We start from the raw sequence: 18,654 nt of genomic DNA on the forward strand, positions 1-18,654 counted from the left end.
AAAAAAAAAATGTCCGGCTGCCGCGCCTCTCCGCACTTCGGATGCATGTCACTCGACCGCTGCGGCACATTTCGAGGAGTGCCGATCCCGCTTGCCGCCTTGCCCCGCCTGACACACGCAACAATCAATCACAGAACGACATCGGCAGAGCCGACAGACGAGTGAGAAGACACTGCTACTCTGCAGGAGATTAAGTGCGTGGGTCTGTCCAGCGAGCGCTGCGGGGGTCGAGTGGCTGTTGGCGGGCGTGTGTGGGTTGGAAAGCCTAGGGCAGTGAGGTCCAGGCGTCGAGCTCATTTGCCGGGGGCAAGTTCGATGCTTCGCTAGACGAGCGAGCCGAGCCAACCACGCTGCATCGCTCGACGTTCCTTGCAACCGCACCTGCGCATGACCACCCCCTCTCGCTCCCAGCCGAGGTTTCGACCTGACTCTCCTCTCGCTCCCAGCCGAGGTTTCGACCTGACTCTGGCTGCCATGCTGGCCTTCGCCACTGCCGCAGCGCTGCGACACCCGCAACAGCTCGGATGCAGCAGGCCAAGGTGTAGGTGCAGGTGCAAATGCAGGTGCAGGTGTAGCTCGCTAGCTGGTCGATCCAGCACCCTGACCGCCCACAGTGGGGCACCACGCTTGCCACGCCGCAGAGTTTCTCCATGGGGTACCAGATCTGGAAGCGTGCTCCTCCGCTTTCGCTCTCGGCACCACAGATCTCCTTCAGACACGCCGAAGCCGCACTTTTCTCGCGTTTCGCCGGTCTACAGCTCCAGCTAATCCTCGTCTCCAGCTCCTGCCGCTTCGAGCGTCCGGGTGGCCATCTTTTATAGCGACTAGCGACTTGAAGCAAGAGACATAAATACCAAGCTCCCCGCTTCTCTATCCTGGTCCTTTCTTTCCCCACTCAACTTTACGCCACCCCGCTCCTCCTCCTCAGAGCTTGCCACAATGGGTCGCATCACCAACCCCTACGTGCTAACGGCACTCGCCTGCACTGGCGGTCTGCTCTTCGGATTCGACATTTCGAGCATGAGCGCTATCATCTCGTCTCCAAACTACCTCACTTATTTCGGACCTCATGATAAGACTGCCGAGTGCACCGAGCGGCCCGGAGCCCTTTGCAACATCGGTCCCAGCCCCAGTGTACAGGGTGGCATCACGGCTTCCATGGCCGGAGGTTCCTTCATCGCCTCGCTCTTCTCCGGCATTGTGGCGGACCGCTTTGGTCGTCGTTCTGCAATCTTCCTTGGCTGCATCCTTTGGGTCATTGGTTCCATTCTCACCTGCGCCGTGCAGAACATCGGCATGCTCATCGTAGGCCGTATCTTCAACGGCATGTGCGTTGGTCTCGCCTCGGCTCAGGTGCCCGTCTATCTCTCCGAGCTCTCGCCCGCCCGCATCCGTGGTCGCCTCGTCGGCTGCCAGCAGTGGGCCATCACCTGGGGTATTTGTATCTTCTTTTTCATCTGCTACGGCTGCTCCTTTATTGGCAAGCAGATCGACGGTCAGCAGGACGGAAGAGGTACTGCTTCGTTTCGCGTGCCCTGGGGTCTCCAGATGATTCCCGCGCTTGTTCTGATGGCCCTGGTCCCCATGATGCCCGAGTCACCCCGATGGCTCATTACCAGGGGCCGCAACGCCGAGGCCCTCGAGATCCTCGGCCAAGTTCACGCGAGCGGAGACCAGAATTCACCCGAAGTCCAAGCCGAATACAAAGAGATCTGCCAGAACATCGAGGAGAGCACCGGCGAAGGCTCTGGCTACATTGACCTCTTCCGCAATGGCAACGCGTGGAGAACCCACATCGCCATGTTCACTCAGATCTGGTCGCAGGTAAGTGCCCGATTGCATCCTTTGCGGATCATGTCAAGTCAAGTCAAGCCTGATACTGACCCTGTCATGAACGTGACGATGTACTACTTTCATTTGATCGATCGTGTCACGTAGCTTACTGGTATGAACGTCATGATGTATTATCTCTCGTACGTTTTCGAGATGGCCGGAATCACTGGCAACATCGCTCTGATCTCCAACGGCATCCAATACGTCATTAACGTCGTAATGACCGTGCCGGCGCTTCTCTACATCGACCGATGGGGCCGCCGCCCGACGCTGCTCATCGGCTCCACCCTCATGACCATCTGGCTCTTCGCTGTCGCCGGTCTCATGGGCAACTACGGCCACCCATTCCCCAACTCGGGAAACTCGGTAGTCCAATGGCAGGTCACTGGACCCGCCTCCAAGGCCGTCATCGCCTGCTCCTACCTCTTCGTGGCGAGTTTTGCACCAACATGGGGTCCAGTATCCTGGATCTACGTTCCCGAGCTGTTTGGCAATCGTCTGCGAGGCAAGAGCAACTCGGTGTCGACCGCGAGCAACTGGGCTTTCAACTTCGCCCTTGGCTACTTCGTTCCGCCCGCATTCCACAACATCAAATGGAAAGCCTACATTGTCTTTGGCTGCTTCACGGTTGCCATGACGATCCACGTCTTCTTTGCCTTCCCCGAGACCGCGGGCAAAACGCTCGAGGAGGTCGACGAGATCTTCCAGTCTGGTGTCCCCGCCTGGAAGACGCGCAAGGGCTCGGGCGCTCTCGCTCGCGACATCGAGGCCGTCAAGGTCGGCAACGCACCCGTCTTCACCCGCGAGGCCAGCACGCCCAGCGACTCGGCCGACGAGAAGGAGCTCAAGGCTTAAGAAAGTCTCTCGATGCAACGCGTGGGACCCTGCAAGCAGCGTCGGATTAGCCATGCACCCATGTCTTGGTCGCTTGGGTCTCGCATCAGTTCGGTTGTGCACTCGTGCTTTCGTTCGAACACGAGACTGTCTTACGGGACTGATCTGTAGAACACCCTCGGTGGCACAGCCGTTCTACATTGTATACCGATGATGGATGAATGGAACCATCACATGCTCTCGCGAGCCATCTGTATTTTCCTGGACTGTGACTTTTAATGCTGAATTATTGGACCCCATTTTGCTTGAAAATTGCAACAGGGGAAAATCGTAAACGTCTATCTCAGGACCCCAACTAAGCGCGTATTTGAAACACATTGGACGGGCAAGCAATCCTCACCTGATTGTCCTCCTACGCCCAAGAAGAGAGAGACAGAGAGAGAGCTCGGGCTTGCATAGGAGACAGGAGACAGGACCGGTTTGCATCCGCAAACAAAGAGCAGCGCATTGGCAGCGTGTGCGGGAGTGATGGGTATACGCAGTGAAGAATTTGCATGGATACGGCGACTAGGCACAACAGTGAGCGTCTCATGGATCATCCTGTTGAGCTTGTTGTGGCGCGTCGGAGGCGTCTTCAATCCCTGTGTCGGCTTTGGGCTGACTTCGCCAGTCTCCCCCCGACTGACCGCTGCGCCAGTCGCGTTTCGGTGGCGCCTCTGCATCCTCCGCATCTCCCGCAGACAGCTCCTCGCCTTGGTCCAGTGCAAGCCTTTCTTTCCATCCGAGCTTCCGCGTTGACCCTGCAGCAGCAGCTGCGGCCTTGGCTTCCTCCTTGCGCTTCCTGAGTTCGACGGCCAGCTGGTGGTTGAGTTGCTTGCGCAGCGGTGTCGAGGCATACCTGAGGTGCATAAAGTTGCAGAATCCACCGCGGTTGCACTCGTTGGTCTCGTTCTGCCGGCAACAGGCTTCCTGGAAGTCGGTCACGGGGCTCAGTTCTGCAAACAGCGGCTTGGCGTCGTACCAGCGGTCGTTGAGTGCGTCCACGGCGAGCTGCGCATCCGCCTCGTACTTGTACCGCGCATACACGTTGCCGATGAGATGATCGCCCACATTGTCGCAGACGTGCATCTCCTGCAGCTCGCCGTACTTGGCGAGCTCGCAGAACATGTCTTCGTAGAACTCGTCGAATTGCGCCTGCAGCTCCGCATCGGTGATGGCGCAGTCCTGCTCGTGGTGGCGCGGGTTGCGATAGACATTGGAGAGCAAAAGCGTACACGAGTATGGAGGGCGAATGTGCTTGCGCGAGCAGCGGTCCCCGTGACGACATGCGCCGATCTTGTAGTAGAAAGAGCAGTTGACCTTGTCCTGTTCGGTGCCGTAGATCGACGCCAAGTACGAAGCCATCGTGGCGTGTGTCCGGCTGAGCGAGCGGTGTACGCTATGTCAAGGTATCGATCCGACCTCTGTGTAGAACGACTATGTGACTGCGATTCGACCGCCAAGAAGATCGACTGGAAGGCAGGTGGCTGGCTCAAAGGTGGATGTCGCAAATGGTGGTGGCTGAGTTGCTGAGCGGCATGTCGGAGCGGGAGAAACTTGGCTCTTGTCCAAAAGTGCGGCTTTGACACCGAGACCCGAGCGCGCTTTGCAGGCGATTTCTTGTCGGCCGGTAAGAAGCTTCCGCTGCTGTGCTCAACTCCACAAAGTGTCCTCGCCGACGTGAGCCGAAAAAGTGAATTTTTTGCGTTGACCTGCAGGTCAGTTCTTTGCTGTGACTTCAACAGGGTCCGCCTCGCTGACTTTTTGCCGTCACTTTTGCCGCTCAGCAACTTCAGCAACCTTCCTCCAATCGCTCATCTCAGCTCCACGCCGACAGCAGTCAGTACTCTATACCAATCGCCCTGTAGTGATTATCGACCATGGCCGAGCCATCCTCTTCCAAGGTCAAGGCAGATTCGCTTCTCCCACCAGAGAAGCGCGAGGCGGCTCCCTCTCAGACCAACGCTGCCGCATCCACTTCCTCGAATGCTCTCTCCGAGAAGCACGGCATCGAGCTTCCCAGCCAAGAAGATGCTGAGCGTCTCGGTTTCAACGTCTTCTCACACATCCTCGATCCGCGTCTCTTGAGGTCGCTCGCCGATCTCGGCTTCGGCATTCCGACTCCTATCCAGCAAAAAGCCATTCCGCTTGCGCTCGCAGGAAAGGACATTCTCGCACGGGCACGCACTGGCTCGGGAAAGACGCTGGCGTACGGTCTGCCGCTTCTTCAGAAGGTGCTCGATGCCAAGACGGCCGTGGCCAAGTCCGATCCGAACCACCAGCTCACGCGTGCGCTCGTTCTTGTGCCTACGCGCGAACTCGCAGAACAGGTCTTCCGACATCTCTCCGTAGTCATTGAATACCTTCGCGACGACGTACGCCTCGTCAACGTCGCTCGTGAGGCGTCCGAAAAGGTGCAGCGTCTGCTGCTCAGCGAAAAGCCCGACGTCGTCATCGCCACGCCTTCCAAGGCGCTCAGCTACCTCCAGAACGGCTCACTCGACCTCAAGTCCGGCCTCGAGACGCTCGCCATCGATGAGGCCGACCTCATCCTCTCGTACGGTCACGACTCGGACGTCAAGTCTCTTCTTGGTGGCAGCTTCCTCCCGTCCCACTTTCAGTCGTTCCTCATGTCGGCTACTATGACTTCGGACGTCTCCAAGCTCAAGGGCCTCCTCCTGCGCAACCCAGTCGTGCTCAAGCTCACCGAAACCGACGATGCGGCAGGCTCAAATTTGGTGCAGTTCTACACCCGCACCACCGAGGAGGACAAGTTCCTGCTTGTCTACGTCATCCTCAAGCTCAAGCTCATCCGCGGCAAAGCGATCCTGTTCGTCAACGAGCTCGAGCGCGGATATCGACTCAAGCTCTTCCTCGAAAAGTTCGGCCTGCGTGCATGCGTGCTCAATGCTGAGCTGCCCATCAACTCGCGCTACAGCATCGTCGAGGAGTTCAACAAAGGCAAGTTCGACTACATTGTTGCCACCGACGAGCCGACTGGCATCAACAAGGAGGTTGAGGAGGGCAGCGATGACGAGTCTGCCGACGAAGGAGAAGATATCGCAGAGGACGCCAAGGATGACAGCACCAAGAAGCGCAAGAGCGGAGCGGCGGAAGGCAAGGCCGCGGGCAAGAAAGCAAAGCGCGAGGGAAAGAAAGGCTCAGCAGGTGCGGCCGAGTTCGGCGTCTCACGCGGAGTCGACTTTGTCAACGTGTCGTGCGTCATCAACTTCGACCTCCCCACCAGCGTCGATGGCTACATCCACCGCGTCGGACGCACCGCACGCGGCGGCGCCTCGGGAACCGCGTTGAGCTTTGTGGTGCCCTCGTCCGAGTTTGGTCGATCCAAGTACCTTAGCTGCGGGTCCACACGGCGCGACGAGTCGGTGTTCCGACAAATCCAACGTCGCAATGCCGCCGGTGGGGAGCTGCAGGAGTGGAAGTACGACGCGTCTTCCGTCGAGGGCTTCCGCTACCGAGTCGGAGATACGCTCAAGAGCATCACGCGTGCACTCATCCGCGAGGCGCGCATCAAGGAGCTCAAGGCCGAACTGCTCACCTCTGCCAAACTCCAGGCGCACTTCGAGGATCACCCCGACGACCTTGCTTATCTCCAACACGATCGCGCCCTCCTCTCCACCCGCTCCGGCCAGCAGCATCTCAAGCATGTGCCGGCCTACCTCGCACCAAAGATCATCAACAACTCCATGGCTCAGCCGCGTGCGTACACGGGCTACGTGCCCAAGAACAAGCCGAGCGAAAGGAAGAACCGCAAAGCAAGGAGCTCCACCGCAGCCAACGGCAAAAAGCCCGGCAAGAAGGCCGACCCTCTCCGCAAGTTTTCGAAGAAGTAGACATTTCTGCTCTCTCTCCAATGTCACACAGCCATACCTCGCATCGCTGCAATCACACTCTCTCCGCAGCAGTCACACTTTCCGCCTCTTCCGCACGTGTTTGTGTGTGTGTGAAAAATTGGAATTGCGCCTGCTTACTTTGAGTGCCTACTGAATCTCCCAAAACAGCCTTTTGTTGGGCTGCTCACTCTCCTGACCCTCGTCACCCGCGCGCTTCCACCCACGAACGACGGCGCTGAGCGGGATGATGTGGGCGGTCTTCGCGATCGCCTTGACCTCGTCCTCGCTCTGCACCTTGTGGGCGCTGGAACGGTAGGCGGCGAGCTGGTCCATGCGCGTCTTGGCCGCCCTCCTGCCCTTGGCCTGCGCATAGCCGGGCTGCTTCAGCTCGACCGACTCGACAACGAGCGAAACGCCGTCGTGCGAGTTGCCCCACGACCTCGACTTGATGCCGCCGCGCTGGCAGCCCTTGTACGCGATGAGCTTGGGCGCGATGCGCAGGATCACCGACAGATCGCAGCACGCGCGCGCAGCCATCGCTTTCTTGGCCTCCACGCCTTCCCTGCTGGGCTGCGCATCTGCGGCGGACGCATCGGCCATCTCGACATCGGCTCCGCTGGCGGCCTTGGGCTTCTCGTTTCCATTGACAGTGAGACCATTCCAGGCGCGTGCGGCGCGTCCGGGCGCCACCCAGGCTGGAATGCCCTCGGACTCGAGCGAGGGTCCCTCAACCCAGCCGGCATGCACGCACATGGCAAGCACGTCCGAGTCGTCGGTGTACACGTCGGTGCCCCACAGCTTGCGGCGCAGCAGCGGTTTCAGCCTCCAGAAGCGCCACGGTCTCTCGTTCCCGGTGCTGGACGCAGCAGCAGCCTGACCAGCCTCCGCGTCCTCAACTTCACCCTTTGGCTCCTCTGCGCCCTTGCCCGCCGCCTTGTTGTCGGCTTCCTTGCCGCCTTTCGGCACGTAGGGCTTGATCTTGTGACCAAAGAGCTGGGCTTCTGCAACCTTTTCTTCGATGCGCATCTCGAGGCTCATGCGCGCGTGTTCCTTGCCGCGCCAGCCGAGCTTCCAGTGGTTACCCGTGCCGTTGAGCGCCACGCTGCCGCGCTCGCCCTCGAGCATCTCCTTGAGCGGATCGCCGATCTCACAGCGCGCGAGGCACTCGGCCTCGAGACTGCGGTACTCGTCCCAGTGCGGGCCACCGGCGCCGCCGTTGTTGAGCAGCTCGCCGGGAATGCGCACCTCGAGCGTCGAGCCCACGTTGCGCGCAAGAAGCTCGGCGGGGAAGAGTGGGTCTACAGTGGGGTCGTAGATCCACGAACCCAGATGACGGACTGGACGGCCCTTGTCCATGCCAATCAGGTGGCGCGGCAGCGGGTCGACAGGCTCTTCAATGACAGGCAACGTGACGTCCGCCTTTGCCTTTGCTTCCGCCGACGGTGCCTCCTGAACGCCGCCCTCCTTGGTGGCTGGTGTCGGCGCCGTTGTAGAGACTGCAAGGCCTGCATCAGCGGCAGGTGCAGCAACAGCAGCATCAGCTTCTCCATCAGCCGGTTGATCTGCACTAGCGTCGGGGGCAGCGGCAGCCGCGCCTGCTTTGTCTTGCTTCGGCTCGTCTGCAAGCACATCGAGAGGGAGACGCTCGGCACGTCGGATCGACTCGTCTCGCTCGCACAGCTCAAGGTACAGCCAGACGGGCTCGCTATCGACGCGAGGCCCCGCATTGGGGTCGCGGATCACGAGAGGCGGCGGGGCAAGCGCCTCGGCGCCCGGACCAACGCCGCCGAACATGGCTGGATGGATCGCTGGCGGCAAGGGCAATCCAGGTGGGTATCCGATAGCAGCGGCTGCTGCGTGAAAGTCTGCCATGGTAGGCGGCCGACCATATGCGGCGGCCTGTTGATGTGCCGTGACGATCAAAGCTTCCTCAAGACTGCCGGGCGGCGGACGCACGTGTGGCGGCAGCTCGGCCAGTGGTCCTGGATGCATCTGCGCCGCTGCGGCTGCAGCATGTGCCTGAGCCTGCGCCTGGGCTGAAGCCTGCGCCTGGCGCTCGCGCTCCTTTTCGCGCTCGATGGCGGCCAGCTTTTCGGCTTGCTGCTTCTCCCGTCTGCGCTCCCTGCGCTCGCGCTCCTTTTCCTTTTCGCGCTCCCTCTCTCTTTCGCGCTCGCGCTCGCGCTCCATCTCGAGCTCCCTCTCTCGTTCGCGCTGACGTTCGCGCTCGAGCTCTTCGATGCGCATCCGCTCACGTTCGCGTTCACGCTCCATCTCGCGCTCTCTCTCGCGTTGGCGCATGCGCTCGCGCTCGTGCTCTGCCTCGAGCTCGCGCTCGCGATGCATGGCTAGCTCACGATCGCGCTCTCGAAGTTCGCGCTCTCGCAGATCGCGTTCGGAGGGAGGAGCGCCGTAAGGCGGCATGGAGGGTCCGCGGTGTGTGGGCGGATCGCGGAACGAGGCGCCGCCACGTTCACTGCTGGGCGAGAGCGGTGCTCTGCGCGGCGGAGGGGCGGCGGGGTCGAGCTTGCCTGGAGCTGGACCCATGGGAGGAGGAGGCCCGGAGCGTGGGTGCCGCTCTGGCTCAAAATGGGGCGGAACGGGACCGCTACCACCGCGTTCGTCGATGCGCGCGCCGTAACCCCCGGGCCTTGTCGATGCAGGCACGGACGATTCGCGCGAGGCAGTGGGGCCTGCTCCCGACTGGGATGTGGCTGACTTTGGCTTGTCCTTGCGTCGGTCACCGTCACGGCTCTGGATAGGGCTGGGCGGCGGATAAGGCAGCGGAGGTGCGGGTCCGCGATCGTCATAGGCGCGGCCGCCTGCCGATCTAGACGAGGGTGGGCCAAGCGGGCCGGAGGGAGGGCCTCGGGAGCCGTAGCGATCGTACATGGGCTCGTCGAGCATCATCGGTTCGCCGTGTCCGCGACGACCGTAACGATCTGCGGGCATGAGATCGCGGTCACGGTCGCGGTCACGCTCGCGCTCGCGCTGCATCAACTCGCGTTCGGACAAGGCCGGGTCGTAGGGTGCGTACGAGAGCGGAGCTCGCATGCGCTCTGGTGAGCGACCTGCAGGTGGCAGCATGCCGCCGGCGTGAGGCGGAGGAGGGATGGGACCGGATCTGGGATCGTCGTATCCTGCGCGGTAAGGCGCGTGGCGGGGCGAGCTTTCGGGTCCCATGGCGGCAAGTGGAAGGTCTGCGCTCGGTTCACGGACACGGCCGCCGACCGAGGGCGCACGGCTGGCGTGGCTCGGCGCTGGACTCCTACGAGGCGGAAGCGAAGAGGGATAGGGTTCGCGAGGGCTTCGAGATGGCTCGCCAGGCATGCCGGGAGGTCCGGCATAGCGCATATCGCCGCTAGGCGCGCGGCCATGCTGTGAAGGGGGCATGTCGAGGGGTCCGCCGGGTCTTTGAGAGGCTCTCCAGCGCATTTCGCGTTCCCTCTCCATCTCGTACTCCCTTTCGCGTTCCCACTCGCGCTCGCGATGGTAGGCCGAGGCTGGTGGAAGATCCTCGGGATTCGAGTACTTGCGCTGCGGTGGGGCTGATTGCGAGGATGGGCTGGTTGCGACATTGCCATACGACACGATCGGAGATCGCCGGTCGCTTGCGTGAGTGGGTGGCGCGACGCCGCGAGGCGGAGGAGCCGAGTACATGCCTGGCCGCGCTCGTTCGCGGTCGCGGTCACGGTCGCGCTCCCACTCTCGCTCTCGTTCTCGCTCCCTCTCGCGCTCCCATTCGTAGTCGCGTTCTCGATCTCGCTCGCGGTCGTACATCATGTGTCTGGGGTCGCTAGGCTCGGGAGGGCCGCCATGGCCGAGGATGGAGTTCATGTTCATGACGTCGGAGCGTGGCGACGGAGCGGTGGCGGACTGGCGCCAACGATCACGAGACGGGTCGTCCATGGCTGCAGAGGTGCGGGAAGGTGGGCGAAGAGGTGGCAGAGGATGGTTGGCAGCGCCGGCGGCGGATGGCGAGACTGGATAGGAGCGATGAGGTGGGCCGGGGTATCCAGACGAGGCACCGGGTGGAGAGCGTTGCTGGTGCTGCTGCGGCGGTGGCGGCGGCATGTTGTTGTTGTTTCGCAACAGCAGCTGGCTACCGATGAAATGGAAGGGGCTGCTGTGTAGATGCGAGGGGGAATGAGCGTGGTGGGGACGAAAGACGGAGGCGCCGGATGGGTGGAGGTGGATGAAGGGGCGAGGATGGATGGAGAGAAGAAAGCCTTTGCGCCGCTCGGACGCGCGACGGACGCGAGGGCGGAAGTGCCTGAGCCCAAATGCAATCCAATGCAATTTCCGCGCCGGCTCAAAAGCGGAGAGGGAGAGGGAGAGGGAGAGGGAGAGGGAGAGGGAGAGGGAGAGGAGACCGACAAAGCGCATCGACGCGCGCCGTGCGCCTTGCTCCGCCTACGGACGGCGCTCGCTCGCTTCGGCAGGTTGGCCGTGATTCGCTGCTGCAGCACCCTTGCTTCCACCAGCAGCGATAAAAAAATTAATGAGAAAAATGAATTGCTTTCGCCGCCAGCGTTGGCGAGTCTTGCTCGTGATTGCAGAGCTGATCAGTTCGATCCAATCCTCAAAGTCATACCGACTTCTGAGCGTGGGAGATTCGGCGGATGGACCGATGGCGCTGTGGAGGAGCGATGCGCCATGAGGTCGGGGAACAGCAAATCGCGCAACTGCGGGCGCTCATCAGCCGACCTTGGCTTTGAGGTCCCAGCGCGTTGATGCGGACGAGCCGAAAATCCGAGCTTGCCGTTCAAAGCCAAGAAGCAGCAAGCAGGGTCGCCGAGGCGCTCAAGCCAGCCGAATCACACCGCGCCGCCTCCACCTGCACGCACTGCTTCCTCCATCGAGCTTCATCAACCTCATCGCCTCTTCCGCTGTGATCAAAGTTTGGGCAGCCCTCGACCGTCACCGTCTAGGCACGGAGAGATGGTAGCTACGATGGCACGACCGACAGCGATCGGCTCGTCCGCTGCTCCGCACGATGCGGCAGGTTCTGATTCTTCGAAAGCCTTCCGCTTTCCGCCTGTTCACGCCTTTCCGCCATTCTACACTCTGCAGCCGAATCCGGTATCTCGCTCGCAGCAGCTCTCACAGTGGCGCACGCTCATCTTGGACTTCTGCCGCTACCACCGCATCTTCACACTGGCGCCGCTGCCCACGACTGATGCGCCGACAGGGCACGGAGAGGCCGCCGATCCGCACAAGAGCCTGTTTGCCAACCGCGCCATCCAGCGCAGCCTGTCACCCGAGGCGATACGGACGGTCCTGTCGGATCTCGTAGATCACAAGCAAGCTGCATGGGATGATGCGTCTGGCAAGAAGAATGCAGGCCCAGCTGCGGCCAACACCAACGCAAAGGCACTCATCTACTGGAAGACACCGGCGCAGTGGGGCGATGCCATCTACGACTGGGTCTTTGCTACCGGCCAAAACAAGAGCATCATGACGCTCTTTGAACTCTCACATGGTGACCTCGTACAGGGACAAGGTAAGTTGTGCGAAGCTGGAGAAGCAAGGCGTAGTACAGACTTTGACTCACCGAATGCCTTCATCTCGCGCAGATTTCTACGAGCTACCCACCGCCTTGCTGCGAGCGGCGCTCAAGCATCTCAGCACACAGGGCAAGGCGCAGATCTTTGCAGGCACAGAAGCGGGCGACGGTGAGGGAGTCAAGTTCGTCTGAGCCCTGCACAGCCACTTGTGGCTCGAGTATACCCACACGATTAGAGCCATGCACGACCAGCATTCCAATGCTCGTGATGACAATGGGCTGAATGCTGTTGAGATGTGAGACGTAAGAGCGGCTGGAGTGGAATGGCAAACAATCTATCCGCTGTAGTAGCGGTCGCCGTAGTCGCCGAGGCCTGGGATGATGTAGCTCTTCTCGTCGAGCCTCTCGTCGACCCAAGCCGAGATGACCTTGACCTGGGGGAATTGTGAATACATGTTGTTGAGGCCTTCCGGACTCGCGATGAGGTTCAAGAAGAGGATCTGTTCGGCCTTGACGCCGTTCTCGATGAGCACCTCGATGGCCTTGATTGCACTGCCGCCCGTGGCGAGCATGGGGTCGAGCAGCAGCACCCAACGGTCCGCAATGTCTTCGGGCAGCTTGGCGTAGAACAGCTTTGGCTTGGCCGTCTCCTCGTCGCGCTGGATGAGGATCTTGCCGATACGTACGCTGCGGCAGCACTCTCGCAGACCCGCCTCCATCGCCTCGCCGGCACGCAGGATCGACACTCCGCAGATGCGGCCCTGAAACTCCACACCCGAGTACTCGAAGCCCGTCGGCGTCATCACACTCTTGGGCACTGTGGGGAGGTGGTTGAGACCCTCCTCTACCAACAGACGAATGATGCGATCCGAGTAAAAGATGAAGTCGGATCGCGGTGTCGATGTGTCACGAATGATGGTGAGCAGTGCATCCAGCTGCGCCGTTTGCGGAAGCCGAGATGCATTGGGTGGCAGCACCGGGCCGGCCTGCGCCGAGGCTGCGCCGTTCTGTGCGACTGCCGTAGATGCCATGGTTTCCAGTGAGATCGTTCTATGCCCCTGGCGTGGTGAATCGGTTGGCCGAGATGTTCGTGTGAGGTGAGTGTGCGCTTGTGGGTTCGAGCTATATGGGAGCGCTGATGATCGTGTCGGATCGATTGTTGGAGCAGGCTTAAAATTTCGAGCCCGTGTGACCGCAGAGTGCAGCTTGACGAGTCTAAAAAATCGCGTTGATTCGCCTGTGCCCACCGTGGGACATCCGTGCGCGTTTCGGCACCGGGCTGTCGGATCCTCGGATCCTCGTTGCATGCCCCCGCGTGCTTCATCTGCCGCCATCACTTGTGCTGCACACCGTGCATGCCTAGCCCTCTGACAGCACGTCTAAAAGATAAGCGGGCGCCGAGTCCTCGCATGGCAGCTCGGATCTGCTTCTTGCTCCTTTCAGCCATTCTCCTTCGGCAAATCGCGCTTGTCTACGTGTCGAGTATGGATTGTGGCCACAGCCGCTTGCGCTGCGATCGCCGTGAACCAGCCAAGCAAAGGCGAACGAACGTGGCCGGCATGAACGTCATGATGTACTACTTGAGACACGTCTCCAAGATCCCGGCGATGAACGCGATTATGGCGCCAGTCTCCGCTGTGATGATATTTCCGATGAAAGGGGCACAAGATGACTGTATGGCACGCGCACAAACAAAACCGACTAGAATGCCTTGACGTTCTCTATGCAATGTCGTATGGTCGAGAGGATGTTCGACGGTGCCTGAATACTGTCATGCGATACACTCGCGAGGGTTTGAGGGGAGAAGGTACGAATTTCGCTATTTGCTATCCAATATGGATTGTACAGGGAAGAACGTCATGATGTACTACCTAGCTTACGTGTCCGAGATTGCAGCAATCAAGGCAATCATGGGGCTCATCTCGACAGTGATGATAATTTTGATGAAAGGGGCTCAAACCAAGTGCCTGACGCAGGGCACCTACAGCGCACATGGAAAGCCGGCAGTTTTGATGGCCACGATGGCCGCTCCGCAATGCCCAAGCATCAATTGAGGTGTCGGCGACGTCGGAAAGCTGCCAAGCCCCACACGTCAGTCAAATAACGATGGTTTCAAAGCTTTGACTTCAACGGGCATGAACGTCACGGTGTAGTACTTTCGGCACGTGTCCGAGATGAAAGGGTTGATCCAGAACATGGAACCCCTTTTCGGCTCCGTCCTTTGGTCTGACCATCCTCAAACAAAGCTGACAGGCTTAAGCGGGCAACCACGACAAATGAGTGTCTGCTCGGCAATTGCTGCAGTGGCGTGCGCCCTACATGATGCCGCTCTCGAACTCGATGGCGCCGCAGTCGGAGTTGTCCATGTGCTCGAGCGTCTTGTCGAGCGAGGCAAACTTGTTGAAGCAAGTCGGGCAGCGGGTGCTCGGAGCTGCGGCGTCGGACTTTGCTCGACTGGTATGGCGCTTTCTCGTTGCGCCTGCCTCGCTAGATCGCGCGTTGGACGGATTCTGCGGAGGATTCGGAAGCGTTAGAGCGAACGGCGACGACGAACGCGGCAGGTCGCCGAACGCCGCAAACGGCGTGCTTGGGCTCGATGGCGAGGCGGGCGAGGATAGCGCCGACGAGGCTGCAAGGGGTGGAAGCGAGGCGTCAAGCTTGGGCTTGGCGTCGTTGCTGGAGTAGAGCTCGCTCTCGCCAGTGCTCCATGGATGGGCGGCAGAGGCAAAGCTGACAGGGAACACGGGTGATGCGGACGCGAGCCATGCATTGGTGGACCGGCGCGGCCGTTGGGATGTGCCGATGTGAAGTCGGTTGATGGGCGACGTTGGCATTGAAGCGAAACCCTCCGAGCGCGAGTGCGCTCGTCGAGACGCATGCGGGCGCGATGCCGACCCGGTCCGGGAAGTCAGATCGTCGAAAGGGTCTGTATCGCCGTGCAGCTCGTGGTAGGATGGCGGCGCATCGTAGTCTGGGGCGTCGGCGCTGTGAAGCAGAAGATCCGACTCGCTCATGTGACGCATGTTGTCGGGACGACGATCGTGTCGCCTCTTGTCCCTCGCACTCACACTCGCGCTATGGTCGCGGTCGCTTGCTTTCGAGCTACCCCAGCCTGCTTTGGAGTCTTTCTTGAAGGCAGCTTTCTCGTCTGGATGCTCGGTGGAGCCGGCCGTACAGAAGCTTGCGTCCGAGTGGATCGAGGCGGCATCGTCGTTTTCCCAGTCGAAAGCGGGGATCTTGGGCGGGAGCGGTGGCGCTTGACGCCGGGAGATGGTGGATTTGGATGCGACAGACGACGAGGTGGAGCTGCGAGGACGAGGTGGGAGAGCAGGCTCGGGCATAAGGGCTTGAGTTGTCGCGCTTCGTGCACGCGATCGCAGAGAGCTAATCTGAGGTGCACTGGAAGGCCCAGGTGCTTTTGAATCCTCATCTTCGTCTGACGAGTATAGCGGCTGACCGAAGGGATATGAGTCTTCTCTTCGCAGTAGCGGAAACGCCTTCTGCTTGCCCTTTGCCTTTGCGCTAGGACTTTGCGGAGCGCCATCTCCGTCCGCATAGTCGGTGCCCGTCTGCATCGGTTGTTGCTCGGCACTTGTGGCGGTAGTCAGGTTCGAAAGCGTGGGGAACTTGCGCAGGAGCGCGGGGCGATCGATCCTGTTCTCTTTGTCCTGCACGGCGTAGAATGCCTCCGCCTCGCTGAAGCCGGCAGCGACCGGTGCAGGCTCGGCGGCATCGACAAGAGGGGCTGGGGCTATTTTGGTGCGTCTAGCTTTGGGTCGGATGAAGGAGGCATAGTCGTGGCTGTCCGAGTAGTCCGAGTGGTGTGGAAGGAGGTTGAAGTGAGAGCTAAGTTCGAGAGCATCGCGGAAGCGGTTGCCACACTTGCGGCAGGTGAGGGAGCGGTCCTTGAAGGTGCCATCGGGCGGCGAGTCGGGGATGACGCCGGTGATGGTCTCGAGCAGCGAGTTGGTCCGAGACCGGAATGTGGAGAGGAACGGTGGCATGCTGGATCGATGACGGCTACGCGACGTCAAAGGCAAGATGCAGCCGCAGACACAGAGAGACAAGCAGAGACAAAGACTCGGAACAGGGCCGACAGGAAGTCGGAGCGGTGGCTAAGAAAGATGGTGGGTCGATGAAGAGAAGGGGATGCGTATGAAGGGGGTGGAATAAGCACTCACGCTGATTCCAAGAGGTCAGCACCCACGGACAATGCGAAGCAAAGGCCGCCCGGCGATTATGTCTGGATCTCAAACGGAGTGTGAGCATCGAGAGCGAGCTAGCCAAGTGTGCTATTGGGATCAGAAGGCTGCCGAGCTTAGCGAGCAGGGCGCTGGTGCCCATCGATCGGCGGCTGGGCGAGACTAGAGGGAGTCGTTGACGTGTGCCTGCGTCTCTCGCCTCTCCTCGCATCTTTGAAGCGGGAGCCGTAATCACAGGGCACAGGAATTCACGAATGGTTGCTGCCGCCATGGCAGGAAAGAAAATAATGCCAGGATGCCAGAGTGCTGATGCGGGGATTTGGAGCTGTTTGCTGCGCGGGAGAGCGGGCTCGCATGAGAATGTGCGTCGGGGCGACGCGCTGGGGCAGGACAAGCGAGCTCGAAGAAATGCCCGTGGGTCTGGACGGCGGCTCATGCGTCGCAGCGTGCTCGCCGTCGAGATTCAGCCGGGTTGGCCTGGCCAGAGGCGGGAAAGCGGGCGGGGCGTCGCTGGCTGGGCGGGGCGAAATCGCGAGCGAGGTTGACGCCAAGTTGACCTTTCCGATCGAGGGTAAGCGCCCAATTCCCACCATCGTCTGCGGCCCGTTGACAGGCTTGGCTCTCTCTCGACGTTGCCCCGGCGCGCAACACGACGCTCCAAAATGCGCATGGCAGACAGGCATAAATCCCACGCAAGCTTAGCCGAAATTATGCCCGGCCTGGCCTGCTTGCTCGCTTCGACCCGTCCTGACAACGTTTCCACCTTCCGACGGCGGTCCATCCCGTCCGTACAATCACGCTCAACGCGACCAGGATGAACGGAAGCGAGAGAAGCGCAAGAGTGCACTCTGCGCTAGATCTACTCAAACAGCAAGCAATTTCGTGCTGACGAGGAGGGTTGCCCGGTCTGCATGGCGCCGGGAAGCTGAAATGTGACCGATGTTCGAGCTCTTTTCTCGCACATGCGCTTTTAATCTGTTTGACATTGTTAGAGCCTGTTTGCTATCGGAGCTCGCAGAAAAATCGGGTTACACGTGACGTTGGCAGATCCGTGCCGTTTTCCGAGAGTGGCCCACTTGAACTTCACATCCACACTCTTCGCGATCCTCCTCCATATCTCCATCTCGCACGCCCTGCGAAACTTTGCTCTAACGATCCTGGACGACGCTTCAGGAACCAGCGCATCTACACATATCCAACCGAGAGGCAGCGCTATTCAGTCTCACTGCGACTTGGCCCACTCGCACTCGGTACGCCGCGCTGCGCCCAGATCAACCTCTTCACGACACCTCGGCTTCCATCTGCGAAGCGCACATTACCGCCACCATGCCTCCCACAAAGCCCAAGGGCGGCAAGATGATGTCGCTCATCAACTACCGCCTGCGCATCACGCTCAACGACTCGCGCCAGATCGTCGGCCAGCTGCTCGCTTTCGACGCTCACATGAACCTTGTGCTCGCCGACTCGCAAGAGTACCGCAAGATCAAGTCCAGAAAGGCCAAGGCACGCGCGGCTACAGCGGCTGATGCGGGCAAGGCAACTGCGGAAGATGACGAGGATGACGATGCAGCAATGGCAGGCGCAGCAGATGCTGTCCTCGAGCAGAAGAGGACGCTCGGTCTGCTCATCCTCCGCGGCGAACACATCGTGAGCATGGCCATCGAGGCACCTCCCCCGGCAGACGATAGAACGCAACCTACAGTAAGTATACGTGCATCATCATTCCTAGAAGGTATCGAGACACTGACAAGGCTCGCTCTGCATTTGCATTGTGTAACAGATGCAGCCCGGCCCTGGCAAAGGTGCGCCGATGGGACGAGGCATGGGGTTGGCCGTGCCGCCCATGGCAGGCGCACCGCCACCCATGATGGGCAGACCAATGCCCTACGCACGTCCACCCATGCCCGGCGCTCCAGGCATGCCTGCGCCTGGCGGCAACATGCCCGTCGGCCCCCCGCCTGGCTTCCGCCCACCGGGCTTCCCCGGCATGCCAGGCGGACCGCCCCCCGGCTTCCCAGTGGCCCCACCAGGCGGCTTCCCGCCCCGTCCTCCTCCTGGGTAAGTAGCTGCACCGCAGTCTTCAACCCAAACATCACGCACTCGAAAACTGACCACGCTCCTTGTCATTCCGTCTACTCCCTTTGGTCTCCGTTTCAGTTTCGGCATGCCGCCGCGCCCACAATGATCGCACAGCGCGCGCAGTTTCACTGCCCTGCTCTCGTTTCTACTCTTGTCCCGATGCCAAAAATTGTACTCATACCATCCTCTCTTTTACTCATCAGCTGTGTGGGCACGCTTCTACGTGGAGAGAAGCACGGTACAATTCGCGCTTCTGCTTTTCAGCGGGGTGTGGGTAACGCGAAGTCCAAATTGGCGCCATTGGTACGAG

General features: G+C 60.6%; 8 protein-coding genes across 8 annotated transcripts; 4 read left to right on the forward strand and 4 right to left on the reverse strand.

Moving 5' to 3' along the window:
- Positions 1 to 269: 269 nt before the first annotated feature.
- PAN0_025c6133 (high-affinity glucose transporter) lies at positions 270 to 2,688 on the forward strand (the record flags this gene model as incomplete). Its single annotated transcript, XM_014798396.1, has 5 exons — positions 270 to 416; positions 500 to 541; positions 615 to 804; positions 929 to 1,824; positions 1,939 to 2,688. Coding segments are annotated over 5 exons (2,025 nt in total), but the record flags the coding sequence as incomplete, so codon positions are not given.
- A 567-nt stretch (positions 2,689 to 3,255) lies between these two features.
- Positions 3,256 to 4,071, reverse strand: PAN0_025d6134 (RNA-binding domain-containing protein; the record flags this gene model as incomplete). The annotated part of the gene is made up of 1 exon (XM_014798397.1): positions 3,256 to 4,071. One exon carries the CDS (start codon positions 4,069 to 4,071, stop codon positions 3,256 to 3,258), a length of 816 nt encoding a protein of 271 aa, XP_014653883.1.
- A 515-nt stretch (positions 4,072 to 4,586) lies between these two features.
- On the forward strand, positions 4,587 to 6,560 carry PAN0_025c6135 (ATP-dependent RNA helicase dbp9; the record flags this gene model as incomplete). The annotated part of the gene is made up of 1 exon (XM_014798398.1): positions 4,587 to 6,560. The coding sequence occupies one exon, from the start codon at positions 4,587 to 4,589 to the stop codon at positions 6,558 to 6,560; it is 1,974 nt and encodes a 657-aa protein (XP_014653884.1).
- A 147-nt stretch (positions 6,561 to 6,707) lies between these two features.
- On the reverse strand, positions 6,708 to 10,631 carry PAN0_025d6136 (uncharacterized protein; the record flags this gene model as incomplete). The annotated part of the gene is made up of 1 exon (XM_014798399.1): positions 6,708 to 10,631. The coding sequence occupies one exon, from the start codon at positions 10,629 to 10,631 to the stop codon at positions 6,708 to 6,710; it is 3,924 nt and encodes a 1,307-aa protein (XP_014653885.1).
- An 867-nt stretch (positions 10,632 to 11,498) lies between these two features.
- PAN0_025c6137 (vacuolar protein-sorting-associated protein 25) lies at positions 11,499 to 12,255 on the forward strand (the record flags this gene model as incomplete). Its single annotated transcript, XM_014798400.1, has 2 exons — positions 11,499 to 12,060; positions 12,134 to 12,255. 2 exons carry the CDS (start codon positions 11,499 to 11,501, stop codon positions 12,253 to 12,255), a joined length of 684 nt encoding a protein of 227 aa, XP_014653886.1.
- A 143-nt stretch (positions 12,256 to 12,398) lies between these two features.
- Positions 12,399 to 13,094, reverse strand: PAN0_025d6138 (PRTase-like protein; the record flags this gene model as incomplete). The annotated part of the gene is made up of 1 exon (XM_014798401.1): positions 12,399 to 13,094. The coding sequence occupies one exon, from the start codon at positions 13,092 to 13,094 to the stop codon at positions 12,399 to 12,401; it is 696 nt and encodes a 231-aa protein (XP_014653887.1).
- Positions 13,095 to 14,378: 1,284 nt separating this feature from the next.
- On the reverse strand, positions 14,379 to 16,067 carry PAN0_025d6139 (uncharacterized protein; the record flags this gene model as incomplete). Its single annotated transcript, XM_014798402.1, has 1 exon — positions 14,379 to 16,067. One exon carries the CDS (start codon positions 16,065 to 16,067, stop codon positions 14,379 to 14,381), a length of 1,689 nt encoding a protein of 562 aa, XP_014653888.1.
- Positions 16,068 to 17,591: 1,524 nt separating this feature from the next.
- Positions 17,592 to 18,450, forward strand: PAN0_025c6140 (sm-like ribonucleoprotein; the record flags this gene model as incomplete). The annotated part of the gene is made up of 3 exons (XM_014798403.1): positions 17,592 to 17,966; positions 18,046 to 18,323; positions 18,423 to 18,450. 3 exons carry the CDS (start codon positions 17,592 to 17,594, stop codon positions 18,448 to 18,450), a joined length of 681 nt encoding a protein of 226 aa, XP_014653889.1.
- Positions 18,451 to 18,654: the final 204 nt, after the last annotated feature.

Source organism: Moesziomyces antarcticus (genome assembly GCF_000747765.1).
Source record: "Moesziomyces antarcticus DNA, scaffold: scaffold_v10025, strain JCM 10317, whole genome shotgun sequence".
NCBI lineage: Eukaryota > Fungi > Basidiomycota > Ustilaginomycetes > Ustilaginales > Ustilaginaceae > Moesziomyces > Moesziomyces antarcticus.